Source organism: Gopherus flavomarginatus, chromosome 4 (genome assembly GCF_025201925.1).
Source record: "Gopherus flavomarginatus isolate rGopFla2 chromosome 4, rGopFla2.mat.asm, whole genome shotgun sequence".
Taxonomy (NCBI): domain Eukaryota; kingdom Metazoa; phylum Chordata; order Testudines; family Testudinidae; genus Gopherus; species Gopherus flavomarginatus.
In genome coordinates, this window is record NC_066620.1 from 85,110,692 (window position 1) to 85,128,877 (window position 18,186).

The 18,186-nt window shown below is 40.2% G+C and overlaps 1 protein-coding gene and 1 long non-coding RNA gene across 3 annotated transcripts in view; one reads left to right on the plus strand and one right to left on the minus strand.

The window, feature by feature from the left end:
• Window positions 1–5,074: 5,074 nt before the first annotated feature.
• Window positions 5,075–16,939, plus strand: LOC127049014 (uncharacterized). Its single transcript, XR_007773849.1, has 3 exons — window positions 5,075–5,232; window positions 14,612–14,729; window positions 16,849–16,939. It is a non-coding gene; the product is annotated as an uncharacterized LOC127049014 (long non-coding RNA).
• NUP133 (nucleoporin 133) overlaps window positions 6,094–18,186 on the minus strand; it is a 60,598-nt gene continuing 48,505 nt past the window's right edge. Inside the window, exons 22-26 of one of the 2 annotated variants that reach the window (XM_050949034.1) lie at window positions 16,571–16,689; window positions 14,947–15,027; window positions 10,871–10,935; window positions 7,375–7,463; window positions 6,094–6,346 (exon numbers count right to left, since the gene is read on the minus strand). In XM_050949034.1, coding sequence (XP_050804991.1) covers window positions 6,210–6,346; window positions 7,375–7,463; window positions 10,871–10,935; window positions 14,947–15,027; window positions 16,571–16,689 — 491 coding nt within the window. In that variant the 3' untranslated portion in view covers window positions 6,094–6,209. Of the gene's footprint in view, window positions 6,347–7,374; window positions 7,464–10,870; window positions 10,936–14,946; window positions 15,028–16,570; window positions 16,690–16,775; window positions 16,935–18,186 lie in introns of those variants that run through there. The other variant, XM_050949035.1, reaches the window with a different exon arrangement.

An 18,186-nucleotide genomic window follows, 5' to 3' on the forward strand; every position in this document is an offset into this window, starting at 1 on the left:
TGTCGCCCCGTCTGTCTCCATATTTGGGTGTTGGGCAGCGAGCGCGCCCGGCCGGAGCCCCCCAGGCCCCCTGCGCTGCCGCGGGGCTGCCCAAAGAAGGCGCTTCTGGCCCGGGCCCAGGGCCCAGAGGCCGGGCCGTATAAGGAGCGTCTGCCGGGCCCTCCCCGGCCCCCGCCTCGGGCCAGGGGAAGGGGCCGGGGGGGCTCGTGTCCGAAATAATCCCGAGCCCGCGATACCCAGAAAGGAGAAAGCGGCGCAGCGGTGGGAGCCCCCGGCCCGGCAGCGGCCGCAGGTTCGGGGCAGCCGGGGGTGGGGCGAGCCCGGCGCGAGGAAGAGGGGCTGAGAGCAGGCCCGGGGGACAAGGCGCTCGGGCTGCGGCCCGCCAGGAGCTGAGCGGCAGGTACCTCTCCAGCACTGCTAAGGCCCAGCCTGTGGCAAGTCACTTCCCCAGCCACACACCAGTCCCGGCCGCCCATCGCACAGCGCCATTTGTGTGCGGGCTCTTTAAGTGGGCACCTTGTGCCAGACACACACAGCTCGGTGGCTGCTGCCTCCTAATTAGCATTCACCACCCCAGGGGAAGGGACTGTTGCAAGGGGACACATTTTGTTGGTGTTTAATCACTGCAGATTTTTTATTGTTCGGTAGATTAATTCTTGCACAGCAGCAGCTTTTTATAATAAAAAATGCTGTGCAAAATCCGTTTTATATATAGAGGATGATAAAGAGCCACGTTCTGGCTAGTTGCCAGCATAGGTTGGACAGCTCCCATACGCAGTGGGGCTGCTGTTGTTTATGCTATTTATACCTATGATATATTCAGATTTTTTTTTTTTTAATTCTCAAGGGATTTGAATCTACTTATGGTCATGTAGAGGTTTAATGGTCATTTTGGGTTGGGGAAGGCTGGAAGTACAGTTGGTAGTCGTCCAACGTCTGTTAGGATAGGAAGCACAGCAGCTGCTTATGGAGAGAATTGAAATAAATGGCTAGCTTAGCGGGACGGGAAGGACAGATGTGATGCCAAAAGTTAGTGGAAGAGAGAAGCAGCCTCACTTGGAGCAATGGTAACTAACATCTACTTTGTACTTAATGTGCACAACACGTGCTAGAAGGAATCCCTATGCTCAACAGGTGTTTTCTCTATGGAAGCCAAAGATAGAAGTGTTCTTTCTGGCTTGTAGCCCACCATAAAATATCCTTTTATAGGCTATTTCTCTGTAAAATTAGGAGGAAACTGCTCCTACATTTCCTACTGATCGTTTCAGCAACCAGCAAGATAGCCTAGATATGTAATTAACAAAGGCCTCTCTGCATCCACCACAAAAGTAATGAAGGAGGAGAGGTTTATAACTTTCAGGAACCCTGAAAAAATGCTTGTACTGTAATTCAATTTTAAGGTAGGGATCACAGACCAGTATTAAGTACCATTCACTTCTTTTACAATTCTTTGCCAAATCAGGGAAGGGGCCATTCTTCCTCCATAAATAGGAACTGTATTCATCCCAACAAAGTATAGACATAAAAGGGGAAAAACAATTAGAAAAATAGGTTGTGTAGGTAAGAAGGGGAATTAGCACAGAAGAAAATCTAAAGCTGAAAAGGAAACAGTAGATTATGATTTATATTGACTGCCCCTCTCATGCTTTCATTTGCTCTATATCAGGTTCTCAAACTGGGGGTCGGGACCCCTAAGGGGGTCACAAGGTGTCAGCCTCCACCCCAAACCCTGCTTTGCCTCCAGCATTTATAATGGTGTTAAATATATACAAAGTATTTTATTTATAAGGAGGAGTCTCACTCAGAGGCTTTCTATGTGAAAGGGGGCACCCGTACAAAAGTTTGAGAACCACTGCCCTGTAGGGAATCTGACCTTACATTTAAAAATCAATCAGCAAGCTCTTTAAAACACAGTGATTTTATTGGGTCTGATTTAAAGATGCATATGAAAAAGAAATGCATAGGATAATGGTGGATGTCTGTTAAAGAAGCCCTTCAAAAGATACTGGTCCTGGGAAAATTTATTCCAGTGACTATTTCTAATACCAGAAGAAGTCTGATGTAGATTTAACCACTAGCTGTTGGATCCTGGTGCACTCCAATTGCAGTTATGAACTGTATCCATTATTGACCTGCTGAGTTCTGATTGGCTTAGAATACAGATGATGTGTGACTCAGAATAGCTCACCCGTAAGGGTTTTTAAAAAGGTAAATTAGTCTTACCGATAAGCTGTCTCTGACTGGATGAAACTACTCCATCGTTAAATTAAGGGGACTTAACTATTCATCTAGCCAGGCTTTCAATAAGCAGTGATTCTATTTGGCATAAGTGAAAGACTCAGGTAAAGGAGATGAAGAAAGCAGATCTGGTTTGTAGCAACTGACTTTGGAGAAATTAGGGTAGGAGTGGCTAAAGGAAAATTTTTCTGAAAAAAGACAACTAAAATGTGGGATAGAGAAAGAAGTGCTAGGAGGAAGTCTCTGTGCTACCATGAACCACTATGAAGGAGAAGACATTTTCTGCAGTTGGATTTCCCCAGCAGCAAGGTTTATCGGGAGGGTCAACTTTTCTTCTTCTTCTAACGTTTAATCTGTGCAACTCCTAATCTGGCAGCTCTCCCCTTCGCCTCTGGCTGCACCCTATGTCTTTTTGCTGCCGCTTTCCATTTCCACTTCCTGCCATGCTACTGTCGTAAAGCAGGTGGGGGAGGGAGGGGCGGAGAAATGATTTTTCTCTGCAATTTTTTCTTCTCTTCATTCTTCCCAAAACACTGTTGCCTAAAACTGAACCTACATAAATTCTCCATAAAGAGAAACTACCTTTCCTGAGGATTTTAAGGAATCACAATAATCAGGTATTAAAAAAGATACTCAGCAGCAGACTAAAATACAGATTAGTTATTTCATGAGATGTATTTGTACTCCAGTTATCCATATGCGGTGGCACAAACCCTGCTTAAAATATTAACAGAGGAAGCATTGTCAGTGACCTTTTAATGTAAATTTTGAAAAAAAATTATTGGACATATACCATTTTGGTTTTCCTACCACAAATCTCGTGGTATCTCAAAGTGATACTATAGCTAAGTATGATATATAGCAATTTAATATAGACAAATGCCTGGTGGCAATATTAATTTTCCTCATAAAAGGCCACTTCTCCTGTATACATTCTCTGTGATTAAAACATAGGATAGGCACGAGGGGCTAAATCAATATTTCTTTTTCAGGGTTCAGCCACCACAGCCACTAGTCAGTTCAAATTCCAGCAACAAGTACAGGGCAAGAATAAAACTGATCTCCGTACTGGAATGTCCAATTTCTTCTGCTTGTCGATACAAATCACGACTTCACACCCTTTCCCATAATTCTTAAACTTGTGATTTTTACAAGTGAGGGTTGGACATTAAAATGATTTGTATCCTATACAAGGAAAGAAATGCTTAACAAATTTTATAATTAAAGATTGTATTACCTTCGCGCCTCCCCCCAAACATTTGAGAACATTTTCTCCCCTATTTAATTTAATCACATGGACAACTGAAAACTTTCTTGCAGGAACAGGTAGTAGTCTATAATTATTGTAACTGTTCCTCTTCGTTGCCATTTTTTTAGATCTATTATGCAGCAAAATAGGATACCCGTGACATTCATATGCAGTGCTAAATGAAGACCTTTTCTCTGTGCCACTATTTGAGAGAAGTTTGTTCTATAAGAGAAGTGTTCACCACAAACTTTTGTTACTTTGTTTTAATGGATAGATCAGAAGAGCTTGGAAATTGGAGCAAATACCAAATTTTAACTGTGCAACTCTTGTAATATACACTTTGGACCTCATCTGCCCTAATGGAAGCAGATGAACAGGAATCAGTGGGAGTTCTGATTGCATAGAATGAACAAGCACATGCAAAGGGACAATAACCCAGTAATCTTGACCTTTCAAATTTTATACTGACATGGTGAACACACTGAACATTCCTAATATCCAAATATTGAACTTCAGTTTGAGTAAGGAAGTTATTAAAGGTGTGTTTTTTTTAATCTACTGCCTACAGCCTAGTGCTTGAGAGATCCTCAGATGAAAGGTACTGTATCAATGCAAAGTACCTTTTACACCAGCACTAGACCAAAGAGCCTTAGCTGTGAAAATTACATGGGTCATTTGTTGAGGTGCATAATCCATGCTGCGCAGGACAAACAGTCTGCCTGCAGGAGCTTACAACCGATAGATAAACATTGACTTTCTGCAAAACAGAATGATTAAATAACCCTTTCTTTGCTGTTCACTCGTGATCTACTCCAATCTATAGTTATACATAAACCTTAGCAAATCTATTTTCTTGACTAAGTATAACAGCTATTGAGATGTTTCCCTTGGCATACTCTTTGGATTATGACTGGGTACAGGTGGTTAGACTGTATGGAGATGAGTCAGAGGGCGGGGGGGTGAGAAATCCCATCAGTATGTTCAAGGCTTGACCAGAAATGTCCACATTACTAGATACTTCAAGCTAATTTTAACAAAGCCAAAGCCCAGGAATAAGATATCCTTACAAAGAGTGCCAGTCGTTTGATATACCATTTCCCATCTCCTAAATGTTTAGTTTTTTAAATAATTTGAGATACTCATGTAAAACACAATGTTAAATGGAAATGGTAAGTAAAATTCCAATACTTTGAATTATTCCTTTTTGTAAAGTCAAAGCTGTAAGTTATACTGACGGCTCTCACAGCCATGTAATACTGTAGAAACAGGTGAAGTTTAATGGTTGACTTTTTACAAGGTTGCTAATGAGTATCTTTTCCATATTAGTTAGAACATCTCTAGATAAGTCTATTCTTCCAAACATGTTCAGCCTTTCAGCCCTGAGCACTGTATTAGCACAGGGAGGAGGGGAAGCAATGGTGCGATAGCTGTGCTTTTTAAACTAGAAATTGGATTCTCTTCAACTGATTTAACTTATGACCTTCTCAGCTGTTGGATCAAGTTGTTTTAGCAGGCACCTAGCCAGGGCAAGTAGAGCATAAGGGTATGCAAGTTGCTCTGCACTCACTCTCTGGACATTAAACTATTTGTAAAAGAAAAGCTCCTCCTGCGATTTGTCAGATTAAAGCAATTTTTATATGATTTTAAATGAAACCTGTTATTTCTGTCTGAGAACCATTACAATGTTTTAAGAGTTACATGGACTTTTTTTTTTTTATCATCGTGTCAGAGATGAGTGAACGGGGGTAAGTTGGCATCTACTAGTAAAGAATGAGTCTTCGAGTAAGGAAGGTCTTCCTGGACTCTCACTTTGGTAACTGCTTTCTAGGTTTCCTGGGAGCTTAGGTTCTAGGCATTTATTGTCAATTACTGTATGGTGCAAACTTCAATCTCGTTTTAAAAATGTAAAAATCTACAGATAACTTTTGTATTTGTAACCTTAATCTAAATTGCTCTGGATTTGCTGAAAATTTATGTGAAAAACTGCATTTACTTACAAGTTGAAAGACCGATGTATTTGCTAGGCCAGGGTACTTGAGTCAGAAGATGTGGGTTCTACCCCTATCATCTGCCACTGGCACAGGGAGTGACCCTGTGCAAGTCACTTATCCTTTCTGTGACAGTTTCTTTTTCTGTAAATGGGACTACTTACCTATCCATGTATTGCATAGATCTCTTCAGATGGAAGGTGCTGTATCAATGCAAAGTTTTATACCAAAAGCCTAATTTCTAAGCAGAGTGCCTTACACAAGCATGGCTTTCATTTCTTAATCCAAAAAGCTATATATTCGGCCATCATCTAACATTTATTGTATTTTTTTCCAATATATACTCCCGGGGTGAAATCCTGGACCCAGTGAAGTCAATGGCAAAACTCCCATGGTTTTCAATGGGGCCAGGATTTCACCCCTGGTGTATGTGCCTCTAGTGTTGAGACTTCCTGCACATGAGACAAAAGTACAGAACAAATGTGAAACCAAAAGAGGCACAGAAAATGAAAATCAACCATACATTTACAGCCATCGGGAGAGAAGGTGAGTTTCCCAGAGAAAAATTAAGAGACTTAGCTATATTGTAAAGACTGGTAATTTCAAAAGCCAAACACATTACTGTATAAACTTTATTACAAAGGTTTAACTAAGTACGTACAGAATGTAAAAAAGTATACACTGCTTTAACTCAGCTCTTTAGAAGTTTCTACTTTCAAAAATGTTAAAAGTCATCATGCTTGTCCTTGAACATAGTGTTCATAGTTTGCCTTTAGCACAAATTCAAAATAAGGATTGGATTTCAAGTTCCCAAGTTCATCTGCTTGCACCAAGTCCTTCACCTCCGGTAAATATTCACTGAGCTGAACTCCTACAACACAAAAAAACTCGCATTATAGAAACTGTAAGATACTTAGAAAGGATGCCTGATGCCAATGGAAACATCTGTACCTGCATTTCAGTTCCTGAATCTCATTTATTTGCAGTTGTAAAGACTGTTCTAATTCTATTCTAGCTACTGTGTCATGCAGTGCAACAACTCTATAAAGTGTTCTGTAAAACTGAGTTCATTGTTTAAAGATTAAGATTATATTCCCCTCCTCAATTTGACCATTTTCATATTCCATATTTTAATAGTTATGTAAACTCCACAAAGTGCCTGTTTAACAAAAAAAACAAAAAACTATGATGAATCATACTTTTGATCCGTTAAAATGGACTTAGTCCAAATGACTGGATACTGCAGCCCTTAAAAAAGGTCAAGAATCAGATAGGTTTAAAAATGCAACATAAAACTGTTCTGAAGAAATGCACTTCCATAATTATAATCTTCAAGCTTCTCTCATTTGACAATATAGCTTTTTTAAATTTTAAATTAAAGGTTGAGTTACTATTCTAATCTCTTTTTTAGTTGCTTATAAAATTTCCCCCCAAAATTCCTTTTGAGTTGTCATGTTGCTTGATTGGTCTGAACACACGGCTTTTTGTTAGTTTTTTAAAAGTGTGAGTTAAAACAATTAAGCCATTCTGAATTAGTCCTGGTGTCTTAAAATTCCTCCTCTGTCCCATAGGGGATTTTTACACTGGAGGCTGAGTTCCATTGTATAATAATGAGATACTAAAAAATCAACACTATCTTCCTGCAAAACACATGTGATTTGGAGGCTCCGAGAGAATTTACATATTTTGTTGCCTCTCTAACAATACAAAAAGCTAGAGTAGGGTGCCACCATGGTCACATTTTTATCTAATGAATTACTGATGCAATTTTTTTTTGCTTCTTTTACATCTTACTTGTTCTACTTTTTATAGATAAAAGCTGTTTATTTTGTTAAGTATGTTTTAAAACAAGGATGACAGTAATTTGAGGAAGTATTTTTTACACATAACAAAACTTACCTTCTTTCAATAACTTTTGTAATATTTTCACAAATATACTGTCTTTAGATGCTTCAATTGGATCATCTTTACCTTCTGAACTGGACCAACTGCAACTCAGAAAGTATAAATTATAAGTTGTAAAGTTGATTAAAAACTTGATCAAATATGAGAACAGGATCATTAAAAACCTGATACTAAAACAGTAATACATTTTCTTGGAGTATACCTGTATTCTGTGTGCATTTCTACAGTTGAAAGCTAGTGTTCGTTGCATCTTGAACTGATTATCTTTTTAATATTTTAGAGGAAAATTTTATTAAAATTGTGGCATTACAAGACAATCTAATAAAGAAGATAATAGGAATGCCTCCCCACTGACTAAACCGTAACAGCAGAAAAAAGTTATTTGCTTCAATTAGAGAACTCAGAATCAATTACACAGATGGGTCTAAGTAAGATAATTTAAACAATTATTTTAATTATTCCACAAGCACCATTCTGACAAGAGTTTTCTGTAAAAACGCATACTTCAGAACACAGAAGCAAAGGCAACTTGCCAACAAACTTTTTTAAACTGGAGAAGCAAAGGAAGAACAAAACGTTGAGTGAAAGATTTAAAATTTCAAGGCCCTAACTCAGCACAAAATATCCATAGTTTCTATGCAAGCCTTAATATGTGATCACATATGCTGAGTCATTCAAGGGAAAAGGTCAGGCTGCTGTTGAAGCCCAAATTCAAACCATTCTTGCTTGGCAGAAAGGGGGAAAAAAAACCCTGATTTAAAATAACTTCCCTTGCTGTTGGCACTGGATTTTTCAGTTGCTGAGGTTTCTTGTCCCCAATGTCAAATGCCATGCAGCCTGGAATTATGCTGGGTATGGCTACACTGCAATTAGATACCCACAGCTGGCCTGTGCCAGCTGGCTCTGGCTAAGGGACTGTTTAATTGTGATGTAGATGTTGGGATCAGGCTGCAGTCTAAGCTCTGGGACCCTCCCATCTCACAGGGTCCTAGAGAGCCCAGGCTCCAGCCCGAGCCTGAACACCTACACTGCAATTAAACAGTACCTTAGCCTGTGAGCCTGAGACAGCTGTCATGAGCCAGCTGCAGGTTTTTAACTGCAGTGTAGCTATATCCATTATTTCAGTCCTAAAACGGACATAATTATCTTGTGTGGTCACTGGGAAATGGATGATTTGGTCAGTTCTCAGCCATGTCTCCAAAGAGGTACGCTAACAACAACAAAACATAGCACCTGGGGACAAACTCTCACTGACTACAACAGAGTCAGGATTTCACCCATGATTGTATTGGGAAGAAAAAATACAAGTTCCCTGTTATCCTCCTTTTCCCCTATCTTCACTCCTTCAACAGGCATATGAGTGGTGAAGAGAATGAGAGAAATGAAGTCCAGCACTATGTTAGGATGTTGCTAAGCATGCTTAGTGAGTCTCGGCATTTTACCAAAAAATCCAGTCACCATGTATAGTAATCAGGTCAGGGAATGTAACAAGCTCCATCCCTAAAAACAGGTATTGTGGAATGCCTAATGTAGCATTTTGCAGACGCTAGAGAATGGCCACTACCTCCTTTGGAACAGGGATTAACCTCCTTGGCTGCAGAACCTCAGTGAACTGGGAACCAAATCTGGAAATTATGTGTAAACTATGTAAACACTATTCCACCCAAACTGGTTTGAATACAGATTAGCAAGCCAATGTGGATGAGAGCCATGTTTAAAATTTGTTCTAGCAGAGTTTAAATACCATTTCTGAACTCCGTTCTTGGCCCAGCATGGACAAAGCCTAAAAACTTGTTAGGCTATAATTGTGAAGGCTTTTAAAGCAGGACCTACCCCCAATATAATGAGGAGTGGGGAAGGTTACTAATCAGCAAGTAACTATGTTGCTTGCATATTCCCTCTTGTAGGATAAATGCTCCCTGGCCATGCAAGCTGGGAATTTTCTGGAAATCCTTGTGCTTTGGAACCTCCCCTTTAAGCGAGAGTGGCTCCAACTGCTTTTCAGCTCCTTTTGATTGCCAAAGGTGCAGTGTGCATGGAATATGCTCTTCCCTCATTGGTTATTTTTTTCCCCTTCTGTCCCTTTGGAGTAGGGGTGGAGTATGACCATAGTTCAAAAATCTGACTGACTAGCATTTGAAAACTAGAAGGAAAGGGTGCCTACATGTCATGGGCATTACCTAGACCAGTGACTCTCAATTTTTCCAGACTACTGTACCCATTTCAGGAGGCTGATTTGTCTTGTCTACCCCAAGTTTCACCTCACAAACTACTCACTGAAAAAAATCAGACAGCAAAATACAAAAAAGTGTCACAACAACTATTACTGAAAAATTGCTGCCTCTCTCATTTTTACCACATAATTATAAAATAAATCGATCAGAATATAAATCTTGTACTTACATTTCAGTGTATAGTATATAGAGCAGTCTAAACAAGTCACTGTATGAAAATTCAATTTGTACTGACTTCAATAGTGCTTTTTATGTAACTTGTTGTAAAACTAGGCAAATATGTAGATAAGTTGATGTACCCCCTAAAAGACCTCTGTGTACCCTCATGGGTAGGAGTACTCCTGGTTGAGAACCACTGATTTAGAGATCTGTGAAGAGGAGGATTGCCTCAAACACTGGTGATGAGGGAAACTCTTCAGATCCAGTTGATTAAGTCTAGTAAGGTGTGTCCAGCACTGACTTTGGAGATCAGTCAAAGCGGCTCTATAGCCAGCTAAAACAATATTTAGGTCCCTGGTCTCTTCCAGTATCAACAATCCTGTTTTGTTGACTACGAAGTGAGGAACAGCTTACCAAAGTATTTGTGTCCAACATAACAGAACCAAGGTCCTTGGAGCTGTCCAACTCAACTAAGTCCAGAGCTGAACATCCAGCACTGCAGCTCTAGAGAATAATTTGTCAAAGTAGATCTGTGCCCAGCATAAGTGACATGAAAGTCTCCAGCAGTAGCGTCAATGGACAATACTCTAGAACAGTGTTTCTCTACCTTATACCAAGGATCAGCTTGCTGCCTTCCTAAACTGTGACTGGTCGTTGAGAAACACTGCTCTAGAAGATCCAAAGCTTAGGATCTGCTTATTCCAGAAGTGGAAATATGCTGTTAGCCTCAAAGAAAAAAATCCAGTTTCATAGCCAGTCATCTCTCTCCTCCATTAAAGGGCAAAAGAAAATTCAAGAAAGCACATAGTTGCATTTTAATTCCCTAAATGTTTAAAGTATTTGTAAAATAGCTAGAGGATTTAATGGATAAACTATTACAGAAGTAGCTTTGTAAGTGATACCTCTCCCCTCCCTCTAAAAACACACACTGTCCTGGACAGACTTTTCAGAATCTATATTAAACATACATACATACCATTTGAACATTCAATCTGATATTAGAAGCTGGAGATTAGTACAGAAATTTACAATTAAGAAAAATCAGTGCTAGGAATAGAGAAAATTGTACACTTCCTGTATGTTCAGTTATGACCTACCTGTCTCTTTGGAGAGCTTTACAAAGAATTTTAAGCTTAAGATCATTTACATCCACTTCTTCCTCCTTCAATTTAAAAAGAAAAGGAAAATTAATATTAACTGCTGCATTTTTTAAAAAAAGACAAATAAAGGGTTTTTCCTAATCACCACATCACATCCAGAACCCAGAGTTGACTTGGATGCTTTCATTACTCTTGTTTACAAAAGGATAATTGATATTGGTAACTAGTACATAGGAAACTGTTTGTCCACTTCACTGCAGAGAGGCAGTACCGTCTAGTGGTCAAAGCAGACCATCTCTCAAAACCCTCAAAGCAAAACAGCCTAATTTTGTTACCACTTCAACACTCGGGACAGGTACCTGAAATGACGCCCAGTTATGACTTGGGGTGGAAACAGTGAAAAATGCAGTAATTTCACATGGTTTTTACACAAAAACTTACTAAAACTTGCTATTTGTCCAAATTTCATTCAGTCATTTGGTTCATTTGATTCACAAATGCAGGGGCTTCAAGCTTCACATGGCCTCTGAATTCTATTCAGCTCTGCTTATTGTAGATAAACAACCTCCCTGTGCCTCACTTTACTGATCTATTTCACAGGAGTTTTGAGATTTAGTTCTTTGAAATCTTCAGATAAAACAGTACTGCATAAGCACAATGTAGTATGAGAGAAAGTAAGCATTGTAATATGTATGCATGTTTCTGTGCAGCTGTGTTATACCCTTGCATTGTCAAACCATCTAATTGGCCAATATATGATCATTTGACCCTGAGTAATTTTACACTACTGCCCTAGTAGCAGGACAATTGTTAGCACCAAATCTGAGAGACTTGCAAAGGGTAAATAATCTTGTGTTCTAAAACACAAGAGAATTAACAGGAGAGAAAAGACTGAAATTTACTCTACATTCAATGCAACATTTAGGGCACAATTCCTTGCTCTACTTTTTTTGTATGCTCGGCACACGTTACAAAGAACAAAACTTGTGGGAAAGTCAGCAAAAATGGTGCAAAATAAAAGCAAATAGAAACAGGTCATCTAGTTAAGAAGCCAAGCAGCACAGCCCAAGCAATGGAAGAGTGTGATGTGAACATGAGTAGGGCCTAAGAGATAAACCAACAGTGACTAGCAGAGGTAGGTCTTAATAAATATAGAAAAATCAATTACAGCATGATGGTAAGGCTGCCACGTTTTTCAACTGCCACCCATTTATGGGAAAGACCCGTTTCAGGAAACCACAAATTACTGCATTTTGGTTGAGATACAGTGACTATATGAAAAAGATGAAAGATCTCGGTGCTCATATGTCAGACAGTTAAGGATGGTTTCACCTATTTAAACCTAATTGAGAAAGTAGTAATAGCTAATAAGACCTAAAAGCATCTGATAGAAATTAGAAATAAAAAAATAAAAATAAAAATCTTCTGAAAATATCAGTCCCATGTTTGAGCTACTGAAAAGGTTTTCAAACTTTTTGAGCTGAACCCCCTCTGCCTGCAAGTTATAATTTTTGGTTACACCTCCCCGCAACCCAGACTGAGTGGCGTGCTGCAGTGAGTCAGGGGATAAAGGTAGCACTCCCTTCCTGAGCCAGGATACGTGGGGCTGGCCAAAGCCGCCTGGTGTCACTGCCTCTCTCCCTGAATGTTATTCCACATCCCATAGTTTGAAAACCTCTAGGAGCTGTTGCCAAACGGAAGGCAGAAATCAGACGGCATGCCCACCATGCATCGCTTCTGCCTGTCTCAGATGGGGGTAGATTAGACTACATTATTTGGAAAGGGGTATGCAGCCTAAAAACTTTGAAAAGCACTGCTCTAAAGTACTGCCTTGAAAAAATGCCCTTTGATGTTTAAAGACATCTGAGAAGACAGAGTGGGAAATGACACTAGCTTTGACTTGCAAAGCCACAAAGTTTAAAATAATGTCTCTCACAAAGGGGTTACCCATTGGCACTCTGGCAGCCATAAAGGCCTTGGCTATTAGGGAAACGTAAGTCTGTGAAGGAGGGGAGAATCACTTGTCTGAGTGCAACTCCTGTTTTAGGACAACATGGGCTGACCTGGGTCAGACTTCAACCATTAAACGCTGTTTCTCTCCACCTGCTGCTGAGGCTATGAATTTCTCTAACCCCATATCTATCTCTAACTAATATGGATTTTAAAATCTAGATAATCTATTTTAAAAACCTACTGTGCCCAGGGCAAGTTGTCTTACATGCTAGCTAGGTGTTCACCATGACCAGATAACTATCATTTGTTAAAATACAGTTTACCCTATCTACATTAGAGTTTTAAAATGTGTTAGCTAACATGTCTTTAAAATACGCCTTTACCCTAGTGCAGACAGACCTCTAGCACAGATACAAGAGGCTTGGCATGAGACCTTCCTGCTCAGATAATGATGCTGTCACCACAAAAGGCCATTTGTTTTCCCATTAGCCTTCTTGGGCATTTCAGCTATTTAACACCTCCCACCCCCTGGAGAAACTGAGAAACCTAGGCTGAGGGAATTCTGCAAGCAAGAGTGTGAGCAAAATCCTTGTGCTATTAGCTTTTTGCCAGTTAGATAGAATGTCACTGGGACAGCTAACAAGAGCAATCAGGCAACCCACGTCTAGCCTCAAAATTCTGCAGTTTCTCTTGTCAATCATGCTTCTCCATGGGTGATACACATGAAATCCTAATCCTTGTCCATTCAGAAATTTTAGTTTAATTTATGCTCTCTCATTTGCAGTGTATATTCTTACTCAGACATCTAAGTTTCTCTAATTTAAATGAAAGATTCTTCTAAATCTTATTTTCTTAAAATGACACTAAATGACTATTTTCATAAAGGATGGTGGGAATTTGGAAAAAGGCCATGACAAATGAAAGAAGAGTAGCAACTAAGTTCAGTAACCCCATTTGCTGCTATTCTCTCCCAAAGTAATGTTATTACTTACACTTAGTTCTTATATAGCAGTTAAATCAGGGTATGTGTGTTAAGCAACGTTTTTCTGTTTAAAGTGGAAGAAAACTAATTCTGGGTCTATCAGTACAATACATTGTCCCAAACATTAACATTTTTCTCCTCCTCCATTACATACAATGTGTACTAAAAGCACAAAATACAAACAAATATTTTCTAAATAAAACTTTTCATACATGGAGCACAAATAAGAATTATTTAAGAGGCATTACAAAAAAGGAACTTTAACAAGGAAAAGACCATAACTTAAGGTCTAAATAATCTAAATTTAATAACTGTGACCAATAAAGTTACTGTTGGACAGCACAATGGCCTTATTGTAGCACAAAGCACTATCATACAATAGATTCAAGCGAGAGCCTTTCCCCTCCAGACTAGGAAGAGCTGGGAACATCGGAGATGATTCTCCCCATTCCAGGAAGCACAGAAATGCTTTCCAGCACTTCTGTAGCAACCTTTCCTAGGTAATTTCGAAATAACCCTGCTTTGAAATGACATGGCTTTTATTTTTGGCTGAAGAATGCTGCTCAGGACTGATGGTCCTGGAGAGCTGATTTTTGGCGTTGCCCAGAGTAATTGTCAGCAAACAAGGAATAAGAGTGTGGAAGGAGAAATGGTGATCTCTCAAAGATGCAAGCTTAAGGCAGCAAGCTTTATGCCCTAAATAGTACTATCATAATGATAAAAACCACAGACGTAGGCCAAAAAGGTCTTGTCAATTTGAGGAGGCACGGCAGACTCATTTTGGATTATTTATTGGCACACAGATAAATCGATAATAGTGGACACTGATGGACACCCCACCTCCTTCGTTTGGTGACAAATTCTAGACTGGCAAGGTTCTCAATATAACACAGATGACCTATCCTGTTGCAGTTTACAAGAGTAAGTGTTATTTCACTTATGATCTAAACCACAGTTACTTTGACCTACACCACATTTGACATTATATCTCCAAAGATTGAAAAACTAGAAAAGGTCACTTCCATTGGTGGGCACCAAGGGCCAGTATGTAATCCTCTAATTACAGTAATAACACCAGCTCAGAGGAGTTAAAATATACTTCCCTCTGATTCTGCGATCATCCAATCAGTTTTCCTACCTCATCAATATATTCCAGCAGGTCCAGTGCTTTCTTGAAGTCATACTCATTAGCTCTTCTGTTCTCATCACATATGTACAGCTATGGTATGAAAAGATTAAGTACAGAATTATTCTTAGCTTGCAAACTGATACTGTGAAGAACCCTGTGGGAAGACCACCATGTATTTTCCACTTATGTGACCTTTTCATTGAAATATGTATTGATTCGGCTGCAAGTATTTTTATGGTAAGGAATATAGTCAAGGTTTTAGACTAGCATTCCACCCACATGACAATGGTCTGTGGAAAGACTATATTGGATATAAGGCTGCTATAGTACAGGTTTCAAATTTAAATGCCGTTTAAGGCTGCAACATTCCTGGCCTACTGTAGCAAGAGCTGAGCTCCACAAATAAAATGAGCTCACAGCAATATAAAAATGCATGCACTATCGTTTGTCTCCTGAAAGCAGACATGCTTGAGATCAAAATTCTAAAACAGCCTTTTACATTTAAAACTGCAAACACGTATTTTGCCAACTCACTCTTTAATACAGAGTTTCCATACAGGAAACCCTCAATCAGGATTTTAAATTGAAATTTAAGATTAAGACTAATATATTTTGTTCCCAGCCCCTGATTATCACTTCCTGGTTGTAAACAGTGACTAAGGACCCTGACTTGATGGTAGCAGGAACTTATTAGAGGAAAACTGGACAGCTGACAGTGTCCCAACTGCTTGAAAAGGGATTATGTGATATCTCCTCCTCTCCCTCTTCCTTCTAACTAGCCTAGTTTAAGGTGTGGGTAAAGGATTCAAAACCTGCTGACTACCAGGGCAAGTCCAAGACAACAGAGGGACAGTAATGACAAAATCTGCAACTTGCTGCTTCTTTTATAGAGGCTGTACAGAGAGCAATGAATACCAGAACAGACATCACTGATGGGTTCTGGTTTCTTTTGATGGTGACTGTGGCAACATGTGCATTCCTCTATAACTTTCTGCACACATCAGTGGGTGGTAAAAAGAGAAGCAGATTAAAAGATCATGCTATCTAAAGGACATAGGAACTAGTAAGGCAATTTGTGATCGTAGCTACTACTGCAAAAAGAAGTGAGGGACGAAGGAGAGAAAGTCAGCTCTGGCAGACTGTTGGCTGGATTTTCTGTAGGGGATCAAAGACTTTCTATTGGCTCTCAGTGCAGCTGGTTGTTAAAATCCCTCCTTCCTGGTTGCAGCCCTCCCCACTCTTCCACTTTGCAGCACCCTTGTCTTCCAAAAGGTGGCAAGTTCTGGGTCCCTTCTGCCTCTTAAGCCAGACTCCAAGTTATCACGTATCCACACAGAGTCCCAATCCAACAGCTCAGCTCTTGATTCTGTTTCAATCTGCTCCATCCATCATGGCAGCGCACAATGTTCAACTAGGAAGCTAAAGCAGGAACTGGAAGCAATACCTTGAAGTTTAATCATAAGCCATAATGGAGGCTTAAGTATAAATAACCAATTCATATTTTACATCTGAGGGTGGGATGGAAAACCATCCTTTAAATAACAAAGACAATTCAACTCTGATCTTCTCACCAATTCTGTGGAAAATAGCAGCACATAGGTAAACTTTAGCTAAGAAAATTTGAGGTACATACATCGATAAGCTGAGGTGCAGTCAATACAGGCATGACACTGAGGTTCATCTGCTTATCAGTCAGCAGCTGCTCAGGTAAGGTCTCCTGATGCAACAGAAAACGCTCCTGTTCCGATATTTCTTGCATTTAGTTAGGGGGAAGAATATTTCACATTATTATTTATATTATGATCATTAAACATACAAAAATTCTGACAAGTCACAAAACTATTCAATTTACAAAGTTATTTGTCTCAGAGTGTGTTTATTTAGTTTTTTTTTACATTATTTGTATTACAGAAGCACACAGACTCCCCAACTGAGACTGGGGCCCCGATGTCCTAGGCACTGGACAGAGGCAGTTCTTGTTCTGAAGGGAGTACAGTCTAAATAGCCAAGACAAAAGGTGGGAGAAAGGACAGATTACCCTTATTTTAATAAAAGAGATTATCTGACTAGCCCTCAGTCACATAGGTAATCTCTGGCAAAACTGGGAACTCAAGCCAGATCTCCAGAGTTCCTAACCACAAGACCATTCTCTCTCTCTCACTCTGAGGCTCTTGTCATTACGTTTCAAAGGCATTTCTTCACAACAGCATTGCTATGTGTTTCCAGAGTGGCTGCTTCCCCAATGTGAAAAATATGACTTTTTAACTTCAAAATTTGATGCTGCCAGTTTATTTTATTTAAAAATTTTATGTAGGAGATTAAACATACACCTTCACCCCGATATAACATGGTCCTCGGGAGCCAAAAAATCTCACCGTCTTATAGGTGAGACCGCGTTATATCGGGTTTGGTCCGGTACATCGTGCCAGACTAAACTGACTTCCCGGATGGTGATTTAAAGGGCCTGGTGCTCCAGCCGCTGCGGGGAGCCCTGGGCCCTTTAAGTTACCACCAGAGCTCTGGCAGCGGGGCTCAGGCAGGGATTTAAAGGGCCCGGGGCTCCTCGCAGCGGCTGGAGCCTCTGGCCCTTTAAACCACCACCCAAGCCCAACTGCCAGAGCCCCAGCGGGGATTTAAAGGGCCTGGTGCTCCAGCTGCTGTGGGGAGCCCTGGTCCCTTTACATCACCACCGGAGCTCTGGCAACAGGGCTCGGGGGGTGGGGGTGGGATGGGGGGTGATTTAAAGGGCCCGGGGCTTCCCACAGCAGCCAGAGCCCCGGGCCCTTTAAATCACCGCCCAAGCCTGGCTGCCAGAGCCCCGGCGGGGATTTAAAGGGCCCAGGGCTCCACGTGAATTTGGATATAATGCGGTAAAGCAGCAGGGCTCAGTTGGCGTTTTACAGGGCCTGGGGCTCCCTGCTGCTTTACCGCGTTATATCTGAAATCGTGTTATATCGGGTCACGTTCTATTGGGGCAGAAGTGTATTAAAAGCCAAAGGACACAGTTTCAAAAAGTTTGCTTAGTTACCATTAATATCCTTTGAAATTTTCAGTATTATTTCATTCGGGTTGTACAGATTACTGTTCACCTCCCTACAAAATCTGAACGAGGAGCTTTATACATCCCCAGTCCGAGTATTTGAATTAATAATGAAAGTTATGATGACAATAGTGTTGATATGCAGTGAACTGTCATTAAGTTTAAAAACACAGATAATAACAGGCTTCAGAGTAGCAGCCTCGTTAGTC